The 24895-nt window shown below is 40.4% G+C and overlaps 1 protein-coding gene across 1 annotated transcript; it reads right to left on the bottom strand.

The window, feature by feature from the left end:
• Positions 1-1069: 1069 nt before the first annotated feature.
• On the bottom strand, positions 1070-24481 carry LOC122563101 (cathepsin E-A-like). Its single transcript, XM_043716531.1, has 9 exons — positions 24326-24481; positions 20897-21059; positions 18428-18545; positions 16158-16276; positions 14971-15170; positions 11486-11608; positions 4694-4838; positions 4280-4378; positions 1070-1955 (listed from the first exon to the last, which is right to left on the bottom strand). Exons 1-9 carry the CDS (start codon positions 24379-24381, stop codon positions 1788-1790), a joined length of 1191 nt encoding a protein of 396 aa, XP_043572466.1. The 5' UTR covers positions 24382-24481; the 3' UTR covers positions 1070-1787.
• Positions 24482-24895: the final 414 nt, after the last annotated feature.

Consider the following 24895-nt stretch of genomic DNA (forward strand, 5'->3'; position numbering starts at 1 on the left):
CTGCAGAGTCCTTGAATATCTTTAAGGCAGAGGTCACTAATATCTTGATAATCAAGGATTGAATGGTTATCAGAGGTATGAGGGAATGTTGAGGAATCACATCAGACATGACCTTCTGGAATGGTGGAGCAAACTTGAGGTCCAGTTGGCCTTTACCTGCTCCTAATTCAAATATTCATGTTCAAAAATGCCATTTGAATTTCAGAGTCTTTTCTGAATGAAGATGATAAATATGAAATATTGTGTTCAGATCTGGTTGCCTCATTACAGCAAGGATGTGGAAGCTTTAGAGAGGAGATTTCCAGGATGCTGCCTGGACCGAAGAAGTAAATTCTCCAAATTGCATGTTCCTATTTTACCAACAGTAATTATTTACCATTTTATCCTTACCGTCCCCAGTAGTCTGGCACTAATCAGACATTGGAGACTGAGATTTAGTAACATGAGGAACCATTTCTTGAATGATTAATCATTAACTGAGAGGAAGTCAGTTTAATTATTTCAATTAGTTACAGTAACAATCAATGTTGATCCTGATTTGTGATTTTAGTTACAGTTCAATAAGCAAAAGAAGCAACACGATTAATATATATAGACTTCTTTTTTACAAAACATTTGAAGAATAGTTTTCTCTCTCAGGAAGCACTGCAATACAATGTTGCTGAACAAGATGAATAAAACCGATTGTGATGCAAGACCTTGATGCATATTAGTTCATTGCAACAAATGGAATCTCCACTTCCAGCTTTTCTCCTTTTCCAGGAACAATGTCACCAATTCACTATAAATGCAAAGTTAAAAATCATACAACACCAGTTACAGTCCAACAGGTTTATTTGGAAGTACTAGCTTTCAGAGCGCTGCTCCTTCATCAGGTGGTAGTGGAGAATAAGATCGTAAGACACAGAACTTATAGCAAAAGGTTATAGTGTGATGCAACTGAAATTATATCTTGAAAAAGACCTGGATTGTTTGTTAAGTCTCTCATCTTTTAGAATCAACCGCTCAAGTGTGAAGTGTTCCTTGACTGGGAGGGAACACTCCTGTCTGCTGATTGTTGTGTGGTGTCCATTTATCTGTTGCTGTAGCCTCTGCTTGGTCTCTCCAATGTACCATGCCTCAGGGCATCTTTGCCTGCAGGCGTATGAGATAGAATACGTTGGCTGAGTCATATGAGTACTTGCCACGTACATGGTGGGAGGTCTCCTGACACATAATAGTGGTATCTGTGTCTCCTTTCCCAGGACATGGTTGGCTCTCAAAGTGGCAATTTTGCCCAGATTTGTGGATAGGAGTGCATTGCAATGAAAGTCAAACGTAACTATCTAACATTTTAGCTTCAAGTTCTCAGTATATTCAATAAAATCACCCTGAGGGCAAAGTAATTACTGGTCGGTAAACTTAATCTCTGAATGCAATGAGTATTTTCATAGCAATTGGTTTAAAGGGCAAATATCATTTAAACAGCACCGACACTGGGCTCTATGCCATATTTTCTAAATGTAATTGTGAGCAACAATGACACTGCCTGCCCTAAGATTTATTTTAAATCAAAATCCTGAAAAAAATCAAAACCCTAGTAAAGATTGTACTGTGAATTTGCAAGCTGCGAGTGGAGACTTTTAGCTACATGGCAAATTATTGACAGAAGATTTTAATGCGGTGATTTCTGAATGTTAAAATCCTTAATTTCAAAGTGATGCTATACACATTGGAGTTTTAGCAACATTCTAAGTAACTGCAATAAACGTTGCAACCCTGTCTGCCTGAATCAGTGTAATAGGACATTACGGGATGGATTTAGCCAGGCCCACCCTGTTGTTCCCTCTATCAAACACTGCATAATAAGAGCCAATGAAGACGTCACCCAGGATCCAGAATGGTCCAGCAGGTGGAGGTATGTCCATGCCTTGGAATCCACTGTTGCAATAAATTCGTCCCCATTCATCCTCCTCCTGCAAGTGGAACAGACTTGGTTAATCGCAATACTTACTGCATTTCAAATAAGGAGAGAACTCATAACAGAATGCTTCCAGAACCTGAGGAAGACTTTGCAATAATTAAGTTTTGTTCTATTGAAGTACTATAAAATTCGATAAAGCAATGCTACAAAATAAAAAAGTTAAAAATCACGCAACACCAGGTTATAGTCCAACGTGTATAAGCTTTCGGAGCACTGCTCTTTCATCAGGTACCTTGTGGAGCAGTATCATAGGACACAGAATTTATAGCAAGAGATCATAGTGTCACACACTGATGCGATACATGTTTGACACTGTGATCTTTTGCTATAAATTCTGTGTCCTACGACCCTGCTCCACTAGCTATATAATGAAGGAGCAGTGCTCCGAAAGCTTATACAAGTTGGACTATAACCTGGTGTTGTGTGATTTTTAACTTTGTCCACTACAGTCCATCACTGGCACCTCCACATTATAAAATAAAAAATACAGCAACTAATCTGCACACAGAAAGATCCTCCAAATCCTCATTTAGCTAATGACTGGATCATCTGTGTTCAGTGATGATAATAGATATTGGTCTGAATTCCACTAGAACTCGCTTGTTTTTCTTCAAAGTCACGATTGTATTATTTTACATGTTGCCAAGAATGCACACAGGGCCTTAGTTAAATGTCTCACTCAAATACAGCACCTCCCACAGTGCAGCACTAACGAGCACCCAGGTCTGTCAGTTTGTGTTGTATCTTAGACAATGTTACAAAATTGTTGAGTCACAGTTTTTGACTCAACTGGACAAAGTTGACCTGCCGACATGCTCCAGTTCAAAACAGTTGTGATTTTTTAAAACGGTAAATAAAAGATGCTGAAATCACAGTAGGTCAGGCAGCTCTGTGGAGAGAGAGCAAGTCAATGTTTCACGTCTGGCATTTTTTGTTTTCAGTGCAGATTCCACCACCTGCAGTACTTTGCACCTATATTGTGTTATTGCCTTTCTTTTAAAGTCCTGCACCATACAGTTGATGGACGTTTAAAAATGAATCATGATGTGTGTTCAACACGTTTCATTCTCCCCCTTCCTGATCCTACCCATTACCACCACTGATTGGCTGCTTTTGATACTGGTCCCGCAAGATTCACAACAATGATTGTTAGAGCAGCTTGATAATCAGGGAATAATTTAAGTGCCAGATTTCCCCTTACTCTCTTTCTCACTAACCTCAAGTGTGGAGTGGGCTTTTCATTGGCATCAATGGAAACCAATGCACCCCCCAACCCCAGAGATGGATGCTGCAACTCCAAATCACCAGTTAAATAAAATAATTCAGTCCAGTTCCAGTACGCCTGCATTGTCCACCCTGAAACCTGACAGATAAAGCTTTTTATGGCTGCTCCCAACCCCTTCATGGCTGTTGTCCATGACTCTGTGTCAGCATAGAGAAGAGTAGCAGTGGAAATGGTATGGGAGCAATGGATAGGGGAGAGGGAATAGGAAGAGGGATAGGAAAGAGACATGTGGAAACAGATGGGAAAGAGAGGAACAGAGTGAAATACAGGGAATCGGGATGTGGGACAGAGATATAGGGAAATGGGGAATAGGCTCTCAGTGCACACATGCTAGCTAAACCATGACAATGTTTCATACGCAACCTGTATTGAATGCTCAAACAGAGGTCACATTGGTAACATGTGCATTAATGTCTCATGATATCTGATATCATGTCTTTGCCAAAAGTCACATCATTCAATTATGAAAGTTATGAAGATTCAACTACAAGGAGAACTGAAACTTCTGACTCAGGAGTGAGACAACTACTGCTGAGTAACAGCTGAAGTCAATATAAATATCAATGCAAAACTACAAGTGAATGGCCTGGTTTAGAAACTATTGGTTAATCGTAATTTGCAGAGATGTATATATTTATTTATACATTAAATGTTACGCCTTTGCTGTTATTGTCTTTAGTTATTCCTTTCTGGAACTATGAGGTAAATAATCTGATTTTAAGGCAAAACTTTGTAAATAATCTGATTTAAGGCAGGACCAATATGCAACAATTGTGTGCAGACACCGCTCCACCCAATTTGCAGCCCATTGGACTTTTCACCCATTCTCAAGGTGGACATGTTGATCCCATGACTGAAATTTGTGGTATGCATTCCTCTCCTGAGAAGCTCTACACATTGGGAGTATTCAATTGTAAATCTACCCCATGTTCTGCCATCATTCTGGGGAAATAACAGTTTATCAAACAGTAGAATTGAATTTTCCTGTTAAGTCAAATAGTTCTTTCCTCTTGAAATAAGTGGCTACATACCTGAAGTGTGTAGGCCTGTGGCGGAAGAACATAGTCAACACCTCCTATTGTGAACGTCACATCAGGCATACTGGACATATAATCACAGTCTATGGAGTACTGTAATTAAAAGAGCCCAGTTATTAAAAGAGCAATTATCTACTTTAGCAGTAGGAGGTGATCATGAGGCATTTTAGAGGCAATTCCAGCTTGTAACAACTCACTGTGCAAAAAAAGTCTTCCTATGAAATAAATTTTTATTTTGGAATCATTTTGAAATCATAATAGTTGAATTTTAATTGAGAGACATATTTTACTACCTCTAACTTTTCAAATCTGTCATCATAAAAGGATAAGGAAATCCTGTTATCTTGTCCTACTTGATAGACCATAATGAACTGCTTCTATATTAAAGTCACATTTTCTTGTACATACCATTCCATTTCTGCTAGAAACCGCCCCAATCCTGTTCTGTAGTGCATTGATGCTCTTGGTAGGTCCAGTAAGGAGAGATGTGCCAGTGTCGACAATGGCTTTGCATCCATTTTCACAGAACAGAACAGTTCCACCGACCTTCACACTAAAAACACAAGGACATCAGAAATAGACCACGTGCAACCTTGAGTCTACTCTCCTAATTAACAAGATCGTCCACCTCACCTCCACTTTCCTGCTCTAACCCTAAATCCCTTAATTCCCTCACAACCCAAAAGCTCTATCAATCTCAGTCTTGAATAAGTTTAATAACTAGTCTTCTGAAGCACAGAATTCCAAAGATTCACAGCTTTCTGTTTTGAGATATATCTCCTTATCTCACCCTAAATAGCCAACTACTCAATATGAAATTCTAATCCTCTAGGTTTAAATTCTCCAACCAGGGAGAAACAGACTCCTAGCTTCACCCTGTCAAGCTCACTAAAATCTTTCTTATTCATCGAGATCAGTTCTCATTTTTCTGATCTCACCCAAGACAGAAAGCAGTTAGGCAACCATTGAATATTTAGGGCATTTCATTAGAAAATGAATTTCCACAATGTAAGCCTATACTGGTGCGCATGTGCACAAACACACACACACACAATCCAGTAAGCCAATGTATTAATTACTCTTCTATTGCTTTACTTACTTTGAATCATGTAATTGTTCTTTTCTTCATTGCACATTGAGATATGTAAACTGGTTTTCGTGGAGTCCTGTTAGAATCCCGACAGTGTGGAAACAGACCGTTAGGCCTAACAAGTCCACATCGACCCTCCGAAGAGCAATCCACCCAGACCCATTCCCCTAAGCTATTAGACTCCATTTACTACTGGCCAGTGCACCTAACGCATGCAACCCTGAACATTATGGGCAGTTTAGCGTGGCCAATTCACCTAACCTGCACATCTTTAGATTGTGGGAGGAAATGCACGCAATTTGGGGAGAATGTGCAAACTCCACACAGACAGTCACCCAAGGCTAGAATTGAACCCAGGTCCCTAGCACTGTGAGGCAACAGTGCTAACCACTGAGCCACCATGCCACCCCTATATTCATCTCATTGTGCTAGAGAGAAACATCGTAGGAGAAATGGTACCCTGACTGAAGAACTGCATTGTGGGTGTGAGAACAGAAAGACAGGTTGGGAAGATAATAGTCAAGACTTGATTTTTGCTCATATCTGTTGGAGTTGTGAGGGAGCTGTGCTTCAGTTTCTGATTAGGGCATTAACACTCTAGACAAGCACATGTTTCTTCAAGCATAACCTTGAAAAGAGGCTGGAGAAAATACATCTGATGGTGGGCTTTGAACATGATAATGATGTGATTGCAAATCAATTAAAAGAACTAATAGAGGCTATTACCTGATCTGGCACACAAACATAGCAAGGAAAAGTTATAAACAAAAACTTTGAGAATAACTCACTGCTGCAGCTGGCTAGAGAGTTTTGTCACCCGCTCTGAACTTGGGCCAGGAGATCCACTGATGGACTAAACAGCTGAGACAGACGTTACCTCAAGGGATTTAAGTCAAATGAAGTCAAATTTCTAATCATCCAGTCAACTAAAAAACAAACATCTCAAATAACATTGTGATACCATTGAAGAAAGAAAAATGATTGCAGCACCAACCAATCTGTTTGGTGATTTGGACTGGAGGTACAGAACCTATTCCTCTGAGTGTGTGTGGGGTAAAATTAAAGTTACATACATTAGGAATCCTGTCCTTTTACTAGATGTGTTTACATCATACAGTTGTAAATGAACAATTCATTTGGTCTACTTTTTGCCATTGGTTAAGAACAGTTTGATTACAATAAATAAAAGTTTTTCTATGAATGTAAAAATACTTAGTGTGCATTCTTTTAACCTGAATTAATCATGTGTGAAGAATTGGGCAATTGGTTTAATCCAATTTTCACAAGTTGTGATAACTCAGGAAATGGTTGGGTTTGATTTATAATATATTATTCCCAGTGAGTGATGCTGTTGTTCAGAAGAAATCCTTGAAGGAGCATTGCTTTTTTGTACAGTCATAACAAAACCACATGGCCTAATATAGACATCATTGAACTGCTCTCTAAGCTCTCAAGTATCCAGTTAAAAATACATAAACTCTGGCCTGTTGCTGGTATTGAGAAATTGGTCACAGTGATCTATTTGACCTGTCATTCAAACATTCCCACAACCTCCTGATCACAGCAATCAATTCCCCAGCACTGTGGCTCTGTGCCTAATGACACTTTCAACAGCTGTTAAATGGGCCATGAGACCTCTTCACTCAGACTTGCCCTCTCAAAGACAATGCTTCACAAATCAATCTTATTTTCCCCTGTTTGATGTCAATGCAAAATTGTTTAAAGTACTATTTAGCAGCAATTGTGGTTCAGCTAATCATTTAACTATAAAAGCTTGCAATAGCTCTTTTAACAACCTTGTCTATTCTCTAAGAAGCTTGATCTGTGTGACTAGAATAGGGTTGTTTTTGGCCAGGTTTCATCATCTGCATCTTTCAATTGTTATTTAAAAAGTTTGCTGTGTGGGTGTCTGCAGCTTTTATAAAATCAGAAAATGTAGATCTATGAAGGGTATATTTGTTCTTTGCTCTAGCCAGAACTTTTTAAAATGCTTTTAGATAAATTACCATAGGAGAAGGCTAATGTTTAATCTGTGTTAGAACTGTTCTACAAGTATGAGTTTGATAAGCTGAATGTTGTTTTATTCTTCTGGAAATAGCCCATAAGATATAGGAGCAGATTTAGACCAATCAGCCTCCATAACTCTCTGAGGCAATGGGTTCCACAGATTCACACTCTCTAGCTGAAGAAATTCCTCTTCGTCTCAGTTGTAAAGGCTGTGGCTGTGTCCTCTGGTCTTAGTCTCTCCTACTGGTGAAAGCATCTTCTCCACATCCACTTTATCCAGGCCTGAAGTATTCTGCAAGGTTCAATAAGATTCCCCTCTCATCCTTCTAAACTCCATCAATTACAGACCCAGAGTCCCCAGCTGCTCTTCATTCAACAAGCCCTACATCTCCTGGATCTTCCTTGTAAACTTCCTCTGGACCCCTTCAAAATGTCAGCACATCTTCCTTAAATATGGGTTCCCACACTACTGTCAGTATTCCAAATAAGACTGACCGGAACCTTATACAGCCTCAGCAGTACATCTCTGCTCTTATATTCTCGCCCTCTTAAAATGCATTGCATTTATCTTCCTAATTGCCAACTGAACCTACAATTCAACCTTAACAGAGTCTCCTGAACTAGGATTCCCAAGTCCTTTTGTGCTTCAGATTTCTAAAGCCTTTCCCCTTTCAGAAAATAATCTACACCACTGTCCTTCCTACCAAAAGAGTATAATCTCATACTTTCCCACATTGTATTGCATCTGCTACTTCTTTGACCACTCTCCTAGCCCGTCTGAAGTCCTTCTGCAGCTCCCCTACTTATTCAACACAACCTGTCCCTCCACCTATCTTTGTGTCATCTGCAAACTTAGCAACAATGCCCTCAGTTTCTTTGTCCAGATCTTTAAGGTATAACATGAATAGTTGCAGTCCCAACACTGATCCCTGCTGAATTCCATTAATCACCAGTTGCCATCCTGAAAAAGACATCTTTATTGCCAGTCTCTGCCTTCTGCCAGTCAGCCAATCCTCTATCCATGCCTTTAATACTATGGGCTCTTATCCTGTTTAGCAGCCTCCTCTGCAGCACTTTATCAAAGGTCTATGGAAATCCAAATAAATCATGCCCACTGACTCTCCTTTGTCTAACTTGCATGTTACCTTCTCAAAGAATTCTAACAGATTTGACCTCCCCCTAACAAAGTCATGCTGACTCCACCTTATTTTACCGTGCATTTCCAAGTATTCCAAAATCTCATCCTTAATAATGGATACTAAAATCTTACCAATACCTGAGGTCAGGCTATCTGGCCTATAGTTTCCTGACTTCTGCCTTGCTACCTACTTAAACATGAGTGTTACATTGGCCATTTTCCTGTCTTATGGGGGCCTTCCCTGACTCCAGTGATTGCTGAAAGATCACCACCAATGACTCTACAATTTCCCCAGCTATCTTCTTCACAACTCTGGTATGTAATCCATGTGGTCCAGGTAATTATCAACCTTCAGACCTTTCAGATTCGCTAGCACCTTCTCCTTCGTGATTGTTACCCCACCTCTGCCTCCTGATTCTCTTGAGTTTCTGGTATGTTGCTGTGCACACTGATGCAAAGTATCTACTCAGTTCCTCAGCCATTTCATTGTTCTGCATTATTCCTTCTCTAGCCTCATTTTCTGGCAGCCCAATGCCCATTCATGTCTCTCTCTTGTCTTTAAAATATCTAAGAAAATTATTGCAATCTTCATTTGTATTCCTAACTAGCTAACTCTCATATTTCAGATTCTCTCCCCCCCTTATTGCTTTTTTAGTTATCCTCTGCTGGCTTTTAAAGGCTTCCCAATCCACTAGATTCCCCCCAATCTTCACCACATTGAAGGTTTTCTCTTTTGCTTTTATGGTGTCCCTGACATCTTCTGTCAGTCTCATCCTTCCCTTAGTATGTTTCTTCTTCCTTGTGATGAATTTCCACTGTGCTATCCAAATTGCCCAAAGAAACCCCACCATTGCTGTTCCACTGTCTTCCCTGCTAGGCTTCCCTTCCAATCAACACCAGCCAGCTCCTTCCTCATGTTTTTGTAGCTACCTTTACTCAAATGTAATACCATTACATTTCATTCTAGCTCCTCCCTCTTAAACTACGGTGTGATTCTGTCATATCACAGTCACTGTCCCTTAGAGGTTCCTTCACCTTGAGCTCGCTAATCAAGTCTGCCTCATTACACGTCATCGTAACCAGAATTGCCTGTTCCCTAGTGGGCCTTACTACAAACTGCTCCAAAAACAAAACATCATGTAGACATTCCACAAATTCCATTTCTTGAGATTAGATTCCTTACATTATTGAAACGGGTCCTTCAGCCCAACAAGTCCACACCAACTTTCTGAAGAGTAACCCACCCAACCCTGTATTTACCCCTGACTAATGCAACTAAAATTATATGTAATTTAGCATGGTCACTTCACCTGACCTGTATGTCTTTGGATTGTGGGAGGAAACCAGAGCACCTAGACAAAGCCCACATAGACAGTTGCCTGAGGTGGGAATCAAAACTGGGTCCCTGGTGCTGTGAGGCAGCAGTGCTAACCACTGTGCTGCCCCATCTGATGCCAACCTGATTTTCGTAGTACACCTACATATTGAAGTCCCCATGATTATTGTAACAGTGGCTTTTCTTACATGTCTTTTCTGTCTCCTGATTTATTTTCTTCCCCACATCCTACTACTGCTAAGAGACCTATGCACAACTCGCTTTGAGGTTCCTCAACTCTACCCACAGTTTCTACACCTTCATAGTTTCTTCTGTTAAGATTTAAGAGCCTTGTTTCTGATTGAACTGCATCACCTTCAAGCTTAAATGGAACAGTCTTCCACATTGAAGTCACTGTTCCTGAAGGTTCTTTTACAAAAATGTTATTAATACGTCCTTTGTCATTGCATGATACTAGATTTAGAGTCCATTTCCTAATTGGTTCCACAGGAAATGGCTTCAAAAAACCTACATTTCAAGGATTCATCCTCTGTAACACTTAATTAGGTTTCCCATTCTCTTTTAAAAACTTCCATGGTTACCATATTACTGTAACTATACACACCTGCTTTCCAAATTTATACTGTATGTGGTTACCTCTGCTGTTTAGTGGCTGATAAACAGCTTCCACCAATGTCTTCTACCTCTTGATGTTTCCTAATTCCACTTTAAACTGATACTGTGTCTTTGACATTAGAACAAAGGTAATCTCTCGCTGCAATATGAATGCACACTGTAACTTACAGAGTTACCACCCAATCATTTCCCACCTTTATATTCTTCCTGAATGTCACATACCCGTAGATATCCAGGTCACAGATTTGGTTTTATTGATGGCCATTAGATAGATATGGCTACACATGGTTTTCTATTTGTACTGATAATTCATCTGTTTTAATATTAATGTTGTGGACATTCAGATGCAGAAAATTTCTTGACTTCATCAGACAGGGCGCTGAATCTTAAGATTAGAATTGTACAATTAATTTGTGGTTACTGTATTTTTAAGCCTATATTAAGTCAGAGATCCTGCAGAATTACGCAGAGGATGGTATGTAACAGAAAATCAGTTGGCACAAAAGGTCTATGCAGGTATTACACAGTAACCTCATTGCACCCTGTTAACATTTCCTTCAATTCCTTTCTCTCTCATGTATTTATCTAACTTTCCCTTGAATAATGGATGCTATTCACCTCATGTTATAGCCAAGGATTTCTATTCTCCATTAGCCTTGACCAACCTTGAAACAATCTAAAACTGAATACCTCGAGAGTAACAGTGTAAGAAAATAAGCAGTTCCAACTCTTTATTATTTGCTAAGGAATCTCTTACTTGACCATATTATTACCCTCCCCATCCTCGTGATCAAATGCCCTACTCCTTTACTCAAATTTTCCTGCCACATCTCATCCTAAATGTACTATAAAACCTAATTCAGAATCAGAGATCACGTCAAGGTATAATTGAAGGGGTGCTCCATGGGAAGTAGGTTTTGACCACCATCTAGTGGTTCTGTGAAAAACTACATGCCCTGGAACACCACTTATTGTATGGAATGCAAATGCACTTTATCTCGTGCCTGCACTTACCCGTCTAACTGAATTTGCCAGTATCCTTTGTTGGTCACAGGAATCCAGTGAAGTTCACCAGTGAAGTGCGAAGTATCAAATCCACCAAAAACAATTTCACTCCCAGACTCATCATTTGGATTTCTGGGAAATAAAACAAAAAGAGAAAGCATTAAAATTTGGTCAAAAGTGATTTAAAAAAAAACACATCAAAAGTGGCAGCAGAATGTAATATCAATCAGTGTTAGTTTTAAAATCACAGCTCGGGATTTCTTCTGTTCAGCGTTAGTGATAAATATAGACTTTGTACCCACAGTTGGGAATTGTTCCCTCCCTCTATACTCTTGTTGAGGAAATTAAGTGAGTTTGGGCAATTTGATGTGATTCTTAGCTTCCACTGGGCAAAGTCTCTAGGTTGCTTTGAGAAAAAGATTTCAGGAGCCTTGAGGGAAGCTATGGGACCTGAGATCCTCAACTAAAGATAGGAGTCTTCAAGTCTAGGAACATCGAGTTGGCCAGAGACCAACAAAGACTGTGAAACCCATCCAAAAATTTGCCAACACTTTGGCAGTAACAGAACAAGGGGCTTGGTGGTGGTTGGATAGGCCTGAGGAATGAAATCTTTAATACCTGAAGGAAACAAGACGTGGTTTGTAAATGTTATAAATTGCTGAGACCTGGCAGTTTAATGAAGGAACCTTGCTGATTCCGGAATTCAATCTTACATTCTTTCTAAGTCTTCTAGAAAATGTATTCATGAACACTGCAGCTGTAGGGAAAACACTTGCAGCCAATGCAGTCATAGTGCTTGTGATGTACATGTGTCGCTGCTGAGCTGAGCTGAGCTGGGAGTGACAGGGAGCTGAACAGTTTGCAGTCTTTGCTGATCTTTGGCCGACTCGATGTTCTTAGACTGGAAAATTCCCATCTCAGTGCCTTTGGTTGAGATCCCAGGGTGCAGAGCAGATGAGTGGAGCCTGTAGTGCGAGTGTAGAGCAGGGAGTGGGAGAAGCAGACTTTAGAGCAGTGAACACAGTGAAGGAGGTGAGAGTTCCTTGGTTGCCAGTGGCATTGTTAAACATGTGCAAAGGCATAATGCCATGGTAGTGTGACATCACCAGTGTCATCCACTCATGGACACCCATGGACATCTTTGTCCACTGCCCTGACTTTGGCAACATAAATGCAAAGAAACTCTGGTAATGCACTCAGTTTGAAGGGAAATGTCCTTCTACGCTTCAATTCCAGTTGTACAATGGTTGAAACTGTGAAACTGTAGACTCTCAGATCGAGGTTGATTCCAGCCTCAGGTGACTGTTTGTTTGGAACTTGCACATTCTCCCTCTGTCTGCATGGGTTTCCACCGGGTGCTCCGGTTTCCTCCCACAGTCCAAAGATGTGCAGGTTAGGTGGATGGGAGACGCTAAATTGCCCATCGTGTTCAGCATGTGCAGGTTAGGAGGATTAGCCATGGGGAATGCAGAGTTACAGGGATATTGTAAAGGGGTGGGATGGATCTGGGAGGGATGCTCTTTGGTGAGTCGGTGTGGATTCAATGAGCTGAATGGCCTGCTTCCACACCATAGGGATTCAATGATTCTATGATATAGATGCAAATAAAGCTGCAAAGTAAAAGATACCAGCTGAAGACCATGTTCTTGAAGTGGCAGATAGAAACTTTAACATAGCATCATAAGATAAATTAATAGATAAATTTAAAAACTTGAATGTGAATTTTTTAATTATGTTATTCAGAAAATTTGTTCAAATCATTATTATGGACAATTGGGCAGAGGTCCCCAAAACCTGGTTTACAGCTTGAAAATTGAGGACTCAGGATCTGAAATTGTAATGGCATCATTGCAGCGATGGGTCACTTTGATTGAACTTAAACTCTCCACACACTTTGTGGAAAGTTTCTAGTAATTTCCTACAAGATCTACTCAAATTCGATTCAGCATTAATTAGCACCCACAAATTGAGGAAATGAATGAATGATGTTATTCATCTTCAGAAAGATACAGCAATCAGGAAGAAAGCAAAGATATTTCTCTTACAGGTATCTGACCTTATTATACAGCCTGAATTCCAATTGTCCACTCTCTGAGGGTACACCGTTTCAATTGCTGTGCTCTTGTGTACACAAGACAATGCAAGTCATCCATGACACAGTCCCATGACATGTACGTCAATGGGTGGTCCACCTTGGCTTCGTCCAGTGGTCCCCAGTGTTACATATACCAGTCTTCAGCCAATTTGATTCACTTCACGTATTCTCAAGAAACAGTGGATACCGCAAATCTACGAGCCTTGACAACATTCTGGTCAAGGTTCAACTGAAGGCGTATGCTCCAGGACCTGCCATGCCCCTGGTCAAGCTGTTCCAAAACACTTACAACAGCCAATGTAGATCATTGTTCAGGTACACTTTGTATACAAAAAGCAAGAAAACTCAACCCAGTTAATTACCGCCTCCTACTTGACCGCCAGTAAAGTGATGGAAAGTGTAATTAAAATTGCTATTAAGCTGTAACTGCTCATCAATACCTGCTCACTGACACTCAGGCAAACTACTCTTCTACTTGCTATGTTCTTAAAGCCCTCTGGTATATTTCATATAGATCAGATTAATGCAAAGTTGATAGCTGCTCCTCAGTGTGAAACCAATACATTTACAGGGGTTTTAAAATATCTCTACAAGCAAAAATCTTTGCTTCCAGTTCAAATTGTAGTAGCTTCTGGTGTCTTTGTTTTACTCTGAGCCTCCACCCAGCCTTAATCAATCAAGCACAGTGAACATAGATCAGTTAACAGAAAGACATAATCAAACAGAAAGAATGTAAACATCACGTATTTAAGTCCTTTGTCCACTCACTCTCTAATCCTTACTGTTGCTGATAGCTTTACCCAAAAGTGATCAGGAGCAGATTTTCTAGTTGATTTTGTTTGTTCCCTAGACCAGATGCATTTGAAATCATGACTAAAGTTATTCACACAACTCAGTCCCAGAAATAAACCCAGAAGTTTCTTGACCCAGAGAGACGTATATTTGAACTGGATCTTCAGGGAGAAGTTTTGGGTGTTGAGGGGACACTGGTCATGAGGGCAATTTATACAGCATCCTTCATGGATACTTAAACTCCCAAAATGCATTTGACTCAATGTAGTAAATTATATTTATATTTTATTCCAGTCATCCCTTTCGCAAAATACTACAGTAATGTGACATATTTATTGCTTGAACAGAAGTGAATCTAGATGTCTAAAACAGAAATATATAATAATGCATTGAGTTTGGTTTAGGCAAAATTAGAATTTGCCTTGATTAAATACTTGAGTGTTCTGAATCATATTGACCAAACTCTATGCTGCAGAATCCAAATATTCTAATCTAATATATTGCACTGCATATATTATGTCAAAGGAAAGGGAGTATTTATCTTGAAAGATTTGATCTTCAAATATTTAATCTACTTCATGTAAGGACCTTTAAAAGAAAGACACACCTGCTAAGATACACAGAGAATATGGGCAAGTTTACCAAGCCTTGCGCCATCATGTTGTCAAATACTGGTGTGGCATCTGCTGTTGCAATAGATGGGTAAGCCAGTCCAAGAATCCCATCAAATGGGGAATACAGAAACGTTGTGCCAGGCTCTGTCACACTCTCACCAAACTTCTGGTTCACAATGGTGATGCCTTCAACCTAAGTACAGAAAGAAAGACCTGAGTTTAAGTGACATCATTCCTGGCCTCACAACATCTCAAAGCAATGAACTACTTCTGAACTGTAGCCCTGTTGTAATGTAGAAAACATATTAAGCAAATTTCGAACAGCAAGTCCCCAGAGAGATGAGGCATTGACCATGTTTTATTGATGCAAGTCGAGGAATAAACAATAGTTAGAACACTGAGCAAAACTTCCCTGCTCTTCAAAATTGTTCTGTGGGACATTTTACAAATGCCTGAGAAGAAGTCAATACTTTGGTTTCCAGTGTCCTCTAAAAGACAGCACTTCTGGTAGAGCAGCACTCCATCAGCATTGCACAGGAGAATGAGCCTACATTTTATATTGAAATCTCTGAAGAATGTGAAAACATAGCATGTAACCAGGGGAGGTTTTGGGCTAGTGGTATTGTCGCTGGGCTGTTAACTCAGAGACCCAGATAATGTCCTGGAAGCCTGGATTTGAATCCCGCCATGCAGATGGTGGTATATGAATTCAATAAAAATCTGGAATTAAGAATCTGATGTTGACCATGAATCCGTTATTGGAAAAACCCATCTGGTTCACCAATGTTCTTTAGGTTCACTACACGTGACTCCAGACCCACAGCAAAGTAGTTGACTCTTAAGTGCCCTCTAATAATTAGGGATGGATGATAAATGCTACCTGGGCCTCATCCCATGAATGAATAAAGGAAAACAATTTTGGTCCCAGCCTGAAACCAAGTGCACCAGAAATAAAACCAAGAATAGTGGAACTGCTCAGTATGTTAGATGTCGTCTGGCCAAGAGCAACTCATTGAACAATTCAGGTCAACAACCTTGAAGAACTACTTAAGTACCTGAAGCAATCCAGCCTTCCACCTACTAGGTGATACCAGCCTTGTTTGGATTAACATTCTCATTTACTGGAATATTCCACATCTACTGCCTCACTCTTGACATTTCAGATTCCTCTTTAACTTACCGTTACAGTATCTATTCCAATTATTCCTGTCAGACTGCCTGTACCATAATGGATAGAGAAAGGACGGCCATCCCTTGTATAAGTCGATGATTTATCTGGGATGAACTTGTCATGGTCTTCTGTAAAAGAAAAAAAACCCTCTCCCTGAGACAGAATCCTCGTTAAAAAAAGCCAACCTGGTCTAACATTTCAATGTATAGACTTTGCAAAGTGACATTCTGTTGGACCCTTTATCTTGTCCTCATTAGGACAGAATTGCAGTGAGTAAATTTCAAAGACAGTAACAATATTCTGTAGAAATTGCTGTTCCCTTTGAGATTTGGCATTCCAAAGATGTTGTTTTCATGAGTACAAGATCAAAAGCATAAACAGCACATTTCTTTTCCAGAAGTATCCCCCGTATAAGTAAGTTCATTCTCCATCTACAAAGAGGAGATGACATCCTAGTTGGTTAGGATATGCCAAGTTTAATTCACATTACTAAAATAAACTTATTCCTTTTCAAATGAATGAGTATGCAAACGTTTTGAATGGAAGAGGCTGAACATAAAGGGCAATATGGATCTTACAATGGTAGATTAGATGTGGTCAATTTACTGGTTATTTGGGGGGCGTTGCTAGATTAGGAGAATGGGGATCTAGCAGAGAGTGTTACCTTTTTGATTCACACAATATCCAAATTCACATTATGCCTTCCCACTGGATGACAATAAATGTTGCACATGTGCAAACTTGAAGGATAGATAGTGTAGAGGGAGGTAACTAGGGAGTAGACAGATTGGAACCTGCCTTTCAGTGGAGGTCAGTGATGTGATGTTGTTTCTGATCTTTATCCATGATTTGTGCAGTGATTGTAACGAGGTCAGCCAGGTGGACCTCATAAAATATGAGTTCTCTGATTGTGGCTGTTAATCTGGATGCTGCCTGACCTGCTGTGCTGTTCCAGCAATAAAGTTTCAACTTTGATCTCCAGCATCTGCAGACCTCACTTTCTCCTGGCTGTTAATCTGGTCAATAGGGGAGCCTGGCTGACAGATAAGAACAGGAGTGTTAGAGGTACTGTTCACTATGAGAGCTGTCTCTGAGGGAGCTGGATTAGTGTCATATCTCTCCACATGTCAATAAAGGGTGAGTTGGTGATGGGGTACTGGCTGCTGTCAAGCTATTTCAATTTGGACAATGTAATATTGTCTCATATGACTAAGTTAGGTAATGACATAAAACTGGATATAGTTGCCAGTGATGAATGCCTGACAGCTCTCAGACACATGACAACCAGAGAGGTATGCAGTCAATGATGGGGCAGGAGTGGGACAGAATGTAGTTGGAGCTGCCCTCTTGCTGTGTGTTACTAGAGATTTTGTTTTCTTTATTCTTTCATGAGGTATCAGCATCTCTGCCAAGGCCAGCATTAGTTGCCTTTCCCCAATTGCCCATGAACTGTAGACAGTTAAGAGTCAATCACATTGGCTGTGGGTCTGGAGTCACATGTAGGCAAGACCAGGTGAGGTTTGCAGATTTCCTTCCCTAACTGACGTTAGTGAATAAGATGGCATTTTGCAACAATCAGTGAGAGTTGGCATGGTCACTATTACTGAGACTAGATTTATATTCCAAACTTAGGTGGGACTTTGTGTTCCAGATGGAGGTGAAACTGACAGATTGGCACCAACTTTATCCACTAGTCCCTCATTCCAGATATCCTCTGCTGCCTGAAAGATTCAGGCATATTGTAATTTCAGTGGAGAAAGAAACATGTTCTTCAGGCACATTCCCTGGCTTTGAATCCTGACAATTACCTGACATGGCCATTATGAAGTTGTCTTTGTAGAAATGAGCTGATTGACACTTGACACAAAGTTGGACCTCCTGCCTCTGCTCCCAGGGAGATGAACACATTGCATTTTCCCACCACCACCACATCCATCACCCACAAATCCCGAGTTGTGCCAATGCTTGATCCTCACCTGCACTATAGGAATTGCCAGACCCCATAAAAACCAGACAGAATCAGACATTGATCCTTCAGACACAACTGAAAAGATCCATGCAATCACCGTGTTAAAGGTTTATGGGATGTCTATGTCCAATCCTTAAAACAATGTCGCACCAAAATTGACAACCCCTGTTATATTCTCTCACACATGTATGGAAACAGAAGACAATGCATGTTGTGATGATAACCTGGATTCGAGGAGGAGTACCAATCTGAGCAAGGGATTTTGGCGATTAATCTGGTGACAATGGAATCTCTCACTGGTCTTACTTACTGCAAGCTCTGCTGTAGCAATAAACCGAAGGTACCCATAAATTGGATGAACCAGTATCAAATACAACAGTGAAATTCTGAGGTGGTGTGCCAATGGAAATCTCCCCGCCATACTGAGTCTGTAACGAGACATGAATAATTATATTAATGCACTTTGCAGTAGATTGACCTGAAAGCAAACTCCATACTTGGGCAATGAAACACTGGTTGTTCCATAATATCAAGTATGAGCAACATAAGGGTAAGCCTTCTCCTGATAAATTCCATCCGTCCGAGTTACCACGATACAAAAAAAGTTTTCTGTGTGCTCTTGAAATCTGGAACATGAGCTGAATCTTCGGTAAACTGTAAGGCTTTAGTTACAACTGATTTTCAGAACATTCATAGGAATGGATTGGTTTCAACTTGAGGGAGGGTTGGCGTGAAACTGGAGCTGTGAGGGCAAATCATTGAATATGAGGCATTTAAACGTCCAAAAACTTGCATGAATCACATGCGTAGAGGGGACGCAACATTGGTCACGTGATTGGTCAGGTGACTGGTCAGGTGGTGGGAGTGCCAAAACAGCTTTCTCAGTAACTGACCAAAAATGGTCTCTGGCAAGTTAATTATTGAATCGGGACAGTGAACAAGCCAGCACTCTGGAGTTGGAGGGTAGCTGGTGGATAAGATGTAAGACCACTGTATTCATGGAATAGAGAAAAACTCCTGGTACCATTTAACAGAAGGGACTTTCATTTGAAATCCTGCTGTGTCAGGTTTTGAAAAGTGCCTATCCAGTATGTGCCACAATCAGTTAAAGTGGCACTTCAGCCCCAGAGACATAGCCATTGAAATCAAAATAGCAGGTTTTAATGTGCCTGTGTAAAATCGAAGTGTGGGTGGAAATATGGTGCAAATGCTCCCGTGCTGTGTTCATTCTCAGCTATTAACCTGATTTCCACTGAACGAAGAGGAGTTGACATTCGGCCTTGAAGGTAGGATTTTTGGGCACCACCAATGTTGGAAACAAGGGCCTGAAAATAACAGCAGTGCCAAACAATACGCCTTTCAGCTGCCAGCCACCTTGATCAAGCCAAGTGTGGGCTGCGCAACATCTCACAGTAGGAAGCCATTTACCTTGCTACAGTCAGCTAAAGGAGGTTCCTCAGTTTGTTTCTAGTTTACAAACACAATGGCAGCATTGGGAGTGAGGCTGTTGTGAGAGTAGTTCAAACATGTGCATGTGCAGCCAAAAGATGTCCTCTTGAGGGGCACCCCAGCTACCCTCGACATCTCCCACTGCCATCTCTTTGGGCGGCCTGGCTCTTTCTTCCTCTTTTTAAATGGTGTAATGGCTCCTTCATGTTGAAGCACCCTCTGTTGTTCCCCTTTACTGCAGTTAGCTGCCCCTGTGAAACTGGATGCCCTCTAATTGGCTTTCCAAAACACAATTGCCACCCTTCTTTTTACAAGGAACCTGACTCTGCCAATTGTGGAGGGGTACCCTGATCAAAAGCTCAGTGGGTGGCCAGGTCCGCCAGAGTTGGTGGTGGTGGTGGGGGGGGGGGGCGGAAGAGGGGTGATCTTTGGGAAAAAAGAAATAATCCTGGCATCTTAGTCCCAATACAATATTTCTGCCCTGAGTTTCTTCCCATTTCATTCTTTTGTTTTTCCTCTTTAAGTTGCTGTCAGGGTAGCTACAATTTCAAAGCACAAGATGGTTATGAAATGGTCTGAAGCATTTCTATTGTTTCAAAATTAAGTGAAGATATTGTCATGGGTAGACCATCTGCCCCCCTCAAAACATGTCAAAGAAATAGTCTCGACCCTAAGCTTTTCTTATTGTAAAGGCAAGTGTCAGGCATTGCATTCCAGATGCAATTCAATTGGTCAAACTACCAGGCTTGAAGTGGATCACACTTCATTCATACTCCATAGTTAAAATACATTAAAAAAAAGAGAAATTGGAATAACTTAACTGCATTGGAAACCTTAACAGAAGAATAGATTATTTAACCACTAAACAGTAACTGTTCCAATATAGTAGCATCTCACAAACATGTTGGGACTGAAAGACTACGGTCTTTGCTTATGAGGATGATGGCACATAGAGCATTGAGACTTATGGGAACATGTCCATTAGTAATATGAACATTAAAAAAGCAACAAAACAAAACAGCTTTTCCATAAGTACTTGTTAAGTAGCCTGTTCCAGGTTCTTTGAAAGGCCACCAACATAATTATGAAGTTGGGTCTCAGTATGAAGTTGAAAGGTCAGTTCTCCATGCCTAACTCAGTTTGGGTAACTATAGCAGCTGCAATTTATTTCTAAACTTTCCTCTGATGATTGGCATCTACCCAATTTAGTCATATAGCTACATTAAAGGCATTCCGTCAGCAATGATATAAATCTCATTTATTTAATTTCTAATCCTAATATTTATAACTCCGTTTTACAAGTAAGCTTAAGCTGTCGGAACAGACTTACATCCATGTAATTGAGAAGGGGCTCAGATGTCATTTGTATGGCAGAACACTCCTGAGCTTGACCCATTTGTACCATATCCATCTTATGGTGCTCCCAGAAATACGAGAGTATCCCTTTCTCTCTCATTGTTTGCTTGACTGATTTGTGCTTCTTCAGTGGAATTCTGTCAAATTATAAGAGGGAAAATTGATGAAGCCACAACCAATGATCGAGCATGATTTCCTTGCCAAAGAGTAGCTTCCAAATGATATAATTTTCATACTTCTGCAAAGCAGCTATCTCAAATTCTTTAACTTGTGAAGCAGCTTTCAAATGGGCAAGAGCGAAGAAGGGAAGGATGGTTAAAGATTAAGTATTTTGCATCCTAGCACAGAGGAACATCTTTCACAATAACTACCCACCCCCTTCCATAAACTCAGCTGACCCACAGAAGTAACAAATAAATGAAATGCCATCAGACTAGAATCCAGTTCTTCCCTTCAGTGCCTGATTTTCTGAATTGTAGCAACACCCAACAAAACCCTACAATACACCTCAATTCCTACTACAGAAAAGCACTGCATTTTACTGGTTAAGAATTCTTCCATTATCTACAATGACATACTTCCTAGCTTCTCAAAGTATCTTTAATTGTTAAGTTAGGGGGTAAGTTAAAAATGACACACACCAGATTATAGTCCAATAGGCTTATTTGGAAGTATAAGCTTTTGGAGTGCTTTTCCTTTGTTGGGTAGCTCGTGGGGCAAGATTATAGGACAAAGAATTTACAGCAAAATATCAACGTGTCATACAATTGATGCGATGTATTGAACAAACCTAGATTGCTGTTAAGTCTTTAATCACTTATAATGGGTTGCAGGTTTCAGTTCATCAATATATAAATCCCAGAATTTCTTGCAAGTCACATTCCCGAGATGACTTAAGGTTTTATTAAAAAAAAGGTGACATCTCAGCTCAGACAATGCATTAAAGACATGAGGTTAGAGTCTGTCTACATTCCAACCTTGAGTCAGTCTAGTTCTATTCCAAAGTATGAATTCATACAATGTCATTTGGACTGACTGCCAATGTTGTCCACCTCATTCGCTGAAGACAAGGGTACCACGAGATATGGTACTGTGGAGAGACCAAGCAGATGTTACGACAACGGATAATTGGATACCATGCAACAATTATCAGGCAGAGATGTAACCTCCCCCAGTCGCGGAACACTTCAGTGGTCAAGGGCATTTGGCCTTATATCTTTGGGTGACTGTCCTTCAAGGCAGACTTTGGGATAGACGCCGACGCAGAGTGGCCGAGCAGAGGCTGATAGCCAGGTTCAATACACATGAGGATGGCCTTAGTGGGACCTTGGATTTATGTCACACTACAAGTGATCTCAGTACACTATGTGCACACATACACAGACTCACACACAAGCACACATACATACACACTCTTACATGCTCACACACTCTCACAGACCCTCTCTCATACACATGCTCTCTCTCAGATACACGCACAGACACACACATTCATGTGCACACCCTATCACAGACATAAACTCCATCACACTCACGCACACACTCGCTCATGCACAAACACACAAACACACACAGACACACACTCACACACTCTCTCCATATCTCCCACACACAAACACACACACACTCCTTCTCTCTCTCTCTCACACGCGCACATACACAAAATTCTCTCTCTTCCTTTTTCTCTCTCTCTCTCTCTCTCCCTCTCTCTCTCTTCCCTTCTTTCCCTCACATGCACGCACACAAATATAGGTCAATGGGGTGAATTTGCATTTGCCGACTTATGTTTGCAGATACATTCTATTCTGTTCCAAGCGCACACAATCTGTAGGCAATCAGTCCATGTGATATTTTATAAATTCCTACTTTGCAAATAGAACCAGTCTGACTCAAGTTTGGAAAACAGACAGATTCTAACCTCATACCTTTAACACATTGTCTGAGCTGAGTTGCCACTTTTTTTTATAAAAACTTAAGTCACCTCAGGAATGTGACTTGAAAGAAGTTCTGAGATTTACATATTAATGAATTGAAACCTGCAATGCATTCTAAGTGATTAAAGACTTAACAGCAATACATCGCATAAGTTGTCTGACACTTTGATCTTTTATTACAAGTTCTCTGTTCTATGATCCTGCCCACTAATTACCTGATGAAGAAGCAGCGCTCCGAAACTAGTGCTTCCAAATAAACCTGTGGAACTATAACCTGGTGTCATGTGATTTTTAGCTTTGTCCACCCCAGTCCAACACCAGCACCTCCACATTAAGTTAGGGGTAATATTGAGTTATGAGGCCTCAGATTAGGAAAAAAGCAAATTACTGCAGAATTTTCCAACTGCTATTCTCGCCGCATCCTAAAAGCCACACTCAGGGCCATGTGCCGCCACATGAAAGCACTCGACACCTCTCTCTAGCAGCACTAACTTACTCTCTCTCAAAGCTGTCCAGGTCCACAGTTTCCTTTCATCCTTCATATTATTTGATGCCTTAACTCCAAACTTTTCCTGTTTCTTGCAGATGTTAAGGAATGCAAGCTTCAACTTCTCATCCACACCCCTGCCCACCCTCCACCTTCCAACAGTCCCAATCCCTCGAACCCCATCTCTTCCAGCGCCAGCCCTTGCCGTGTGTTCACCATACCCTCTGACCTTCCCCTCTCTGAGGCTGAGAGTGCTGTTCTCAGTAAATTACTCAGCTTTGTATCCTTACGTCTCAGTTTTGACAAAGGGTCAGTTAGACTCGAGGCGTCAGCTCTTTTCTCTCCTTATAGATGCTGCCAGACCTGCTGAGATTTTCCAGCATTTTCTCTTTTGGTCTCAGATTAGGAAACGTTGGCAAAGAGCAAGTTGATTGTTACACAGTTGGACGGTTGATTTTCCTCCTTTTTTTTCCAGACAGAGTGGTTTATTGAGATTAGTGAAAGAGCATTAAAAAAAAGCAGGAGTGCTTCAGAACTGCCCTGTCTTCAATTAGCTCACAGCTGATCTTCACCTCAACTTCACTTTCCCACCTCAACTTCACTTTCCCATATCCCGGGATAACTTTTACGTCTAAGCATTTCTGGTTTGATTATACTTGATCATTGATATTCCAGAGCCCTCTGGGGCAGAGAATCTCAAAATAACACAGTGCTCTGAGGGAAGAAATTTCTCCTCATCTGAGCTTGAAATGATTGGTCTTTCTCCTGAGAATATGGCCCCCATTCCTTGACTATCCAGAGGGGCAGTCATTTGAGATGAAAATAAACACACCACCAGGGTCAGGCTAGTTAGGAAGCTCAAAACAAAGCTAAAATTGTGAGGTTGTAAACAATCTTACTGACTTTTAGATACTCTAGTCTTCCTCTGTACAAATTTAAATCAACAGCACCATCCTTAGGAAATTTTTTTCTGTTTTGTTACCTTTTAAGGCATTCTGACAAATGGAAACAGCAAAGGGCAAAAATTATCCACTTCATTCTCTCTTTCCAATCAGGGCCAATAAGTTGCTTGAAGTCAGGTTCACGTTCTTGTAAATGTTTAAATCTTTGCTTTAAACTCTGGATTACTGTACTGTGGGAAGCAATACTCCAAGTGCAATGGGAACAGGAAGTCAAGTAAGTTTTATAGTGAATTATCAGAACAAATTTTATGATGACCTTTTTCTTTACTAAGTCAGAACCAATTAGAAACATACACTGGTCCAATATTAATCATTGTGAGACTCAACTTCTCAGATTAAAAAATATGCATTTGTTGGTTACACCCAATAAACAATCAGAGGCTTGGAACCTGGAAGCAAACAGAAAGGAGATTTGACCAAAGTAGTTGAATTGCCAGATCAAAAAATCATTGTTAGCATTTGGATACATACTGTAGAATGACTCAGCTTTTAATTGTTAATGTGAGCGTATAGACCTTTAAAAAAGAAATAAATTTTAGTTTACGCAAAAGTAGGCTCATTTTAAGATTTTCACGCAGCCAGTTAGTTAG

Source organism: Chiloscyllium plagiosum, chromosome 26 (genome assembly GCF_004010195.1).
Source record: "Chiloscyllium plagiosum isolate BGI_BamShark_2017 chromosome 26, ASM401019v2, whole genome shotgun sequence".
Lineage (NCBI taxonomy): Eukaryota > Metazoa > Chordata > Chondrichthyes > Orectolobiformes > Hemiscylliidae > Chiloscyllium > Chiloscyllium plagiosum.

Bases quoted from the DNA above. Each gene is read 5' to 3' on its own strand.
- LOC122563101 (XM_043716531.1), bottom strand. From the start codon at position 24,381: ATGAAGTGGATAATTTTTGCCCTTTGCTGTTTCCATTTGTCAGAATGC. The intron at 4,379-4,693 runs GTATGTACAAGA...TTTTAATTACAG, and splicing joins TTTCTAGCAGAAATGGAATG to TACTCCATAGACTGTGATTA. The intron at 1,956-4,279 runs GTATGTAGCCAC...TTCCACTTGCAG, and splicing joins CACAGGCCTACACACTTCAG to GAGGAGGATGAATGGGGACG.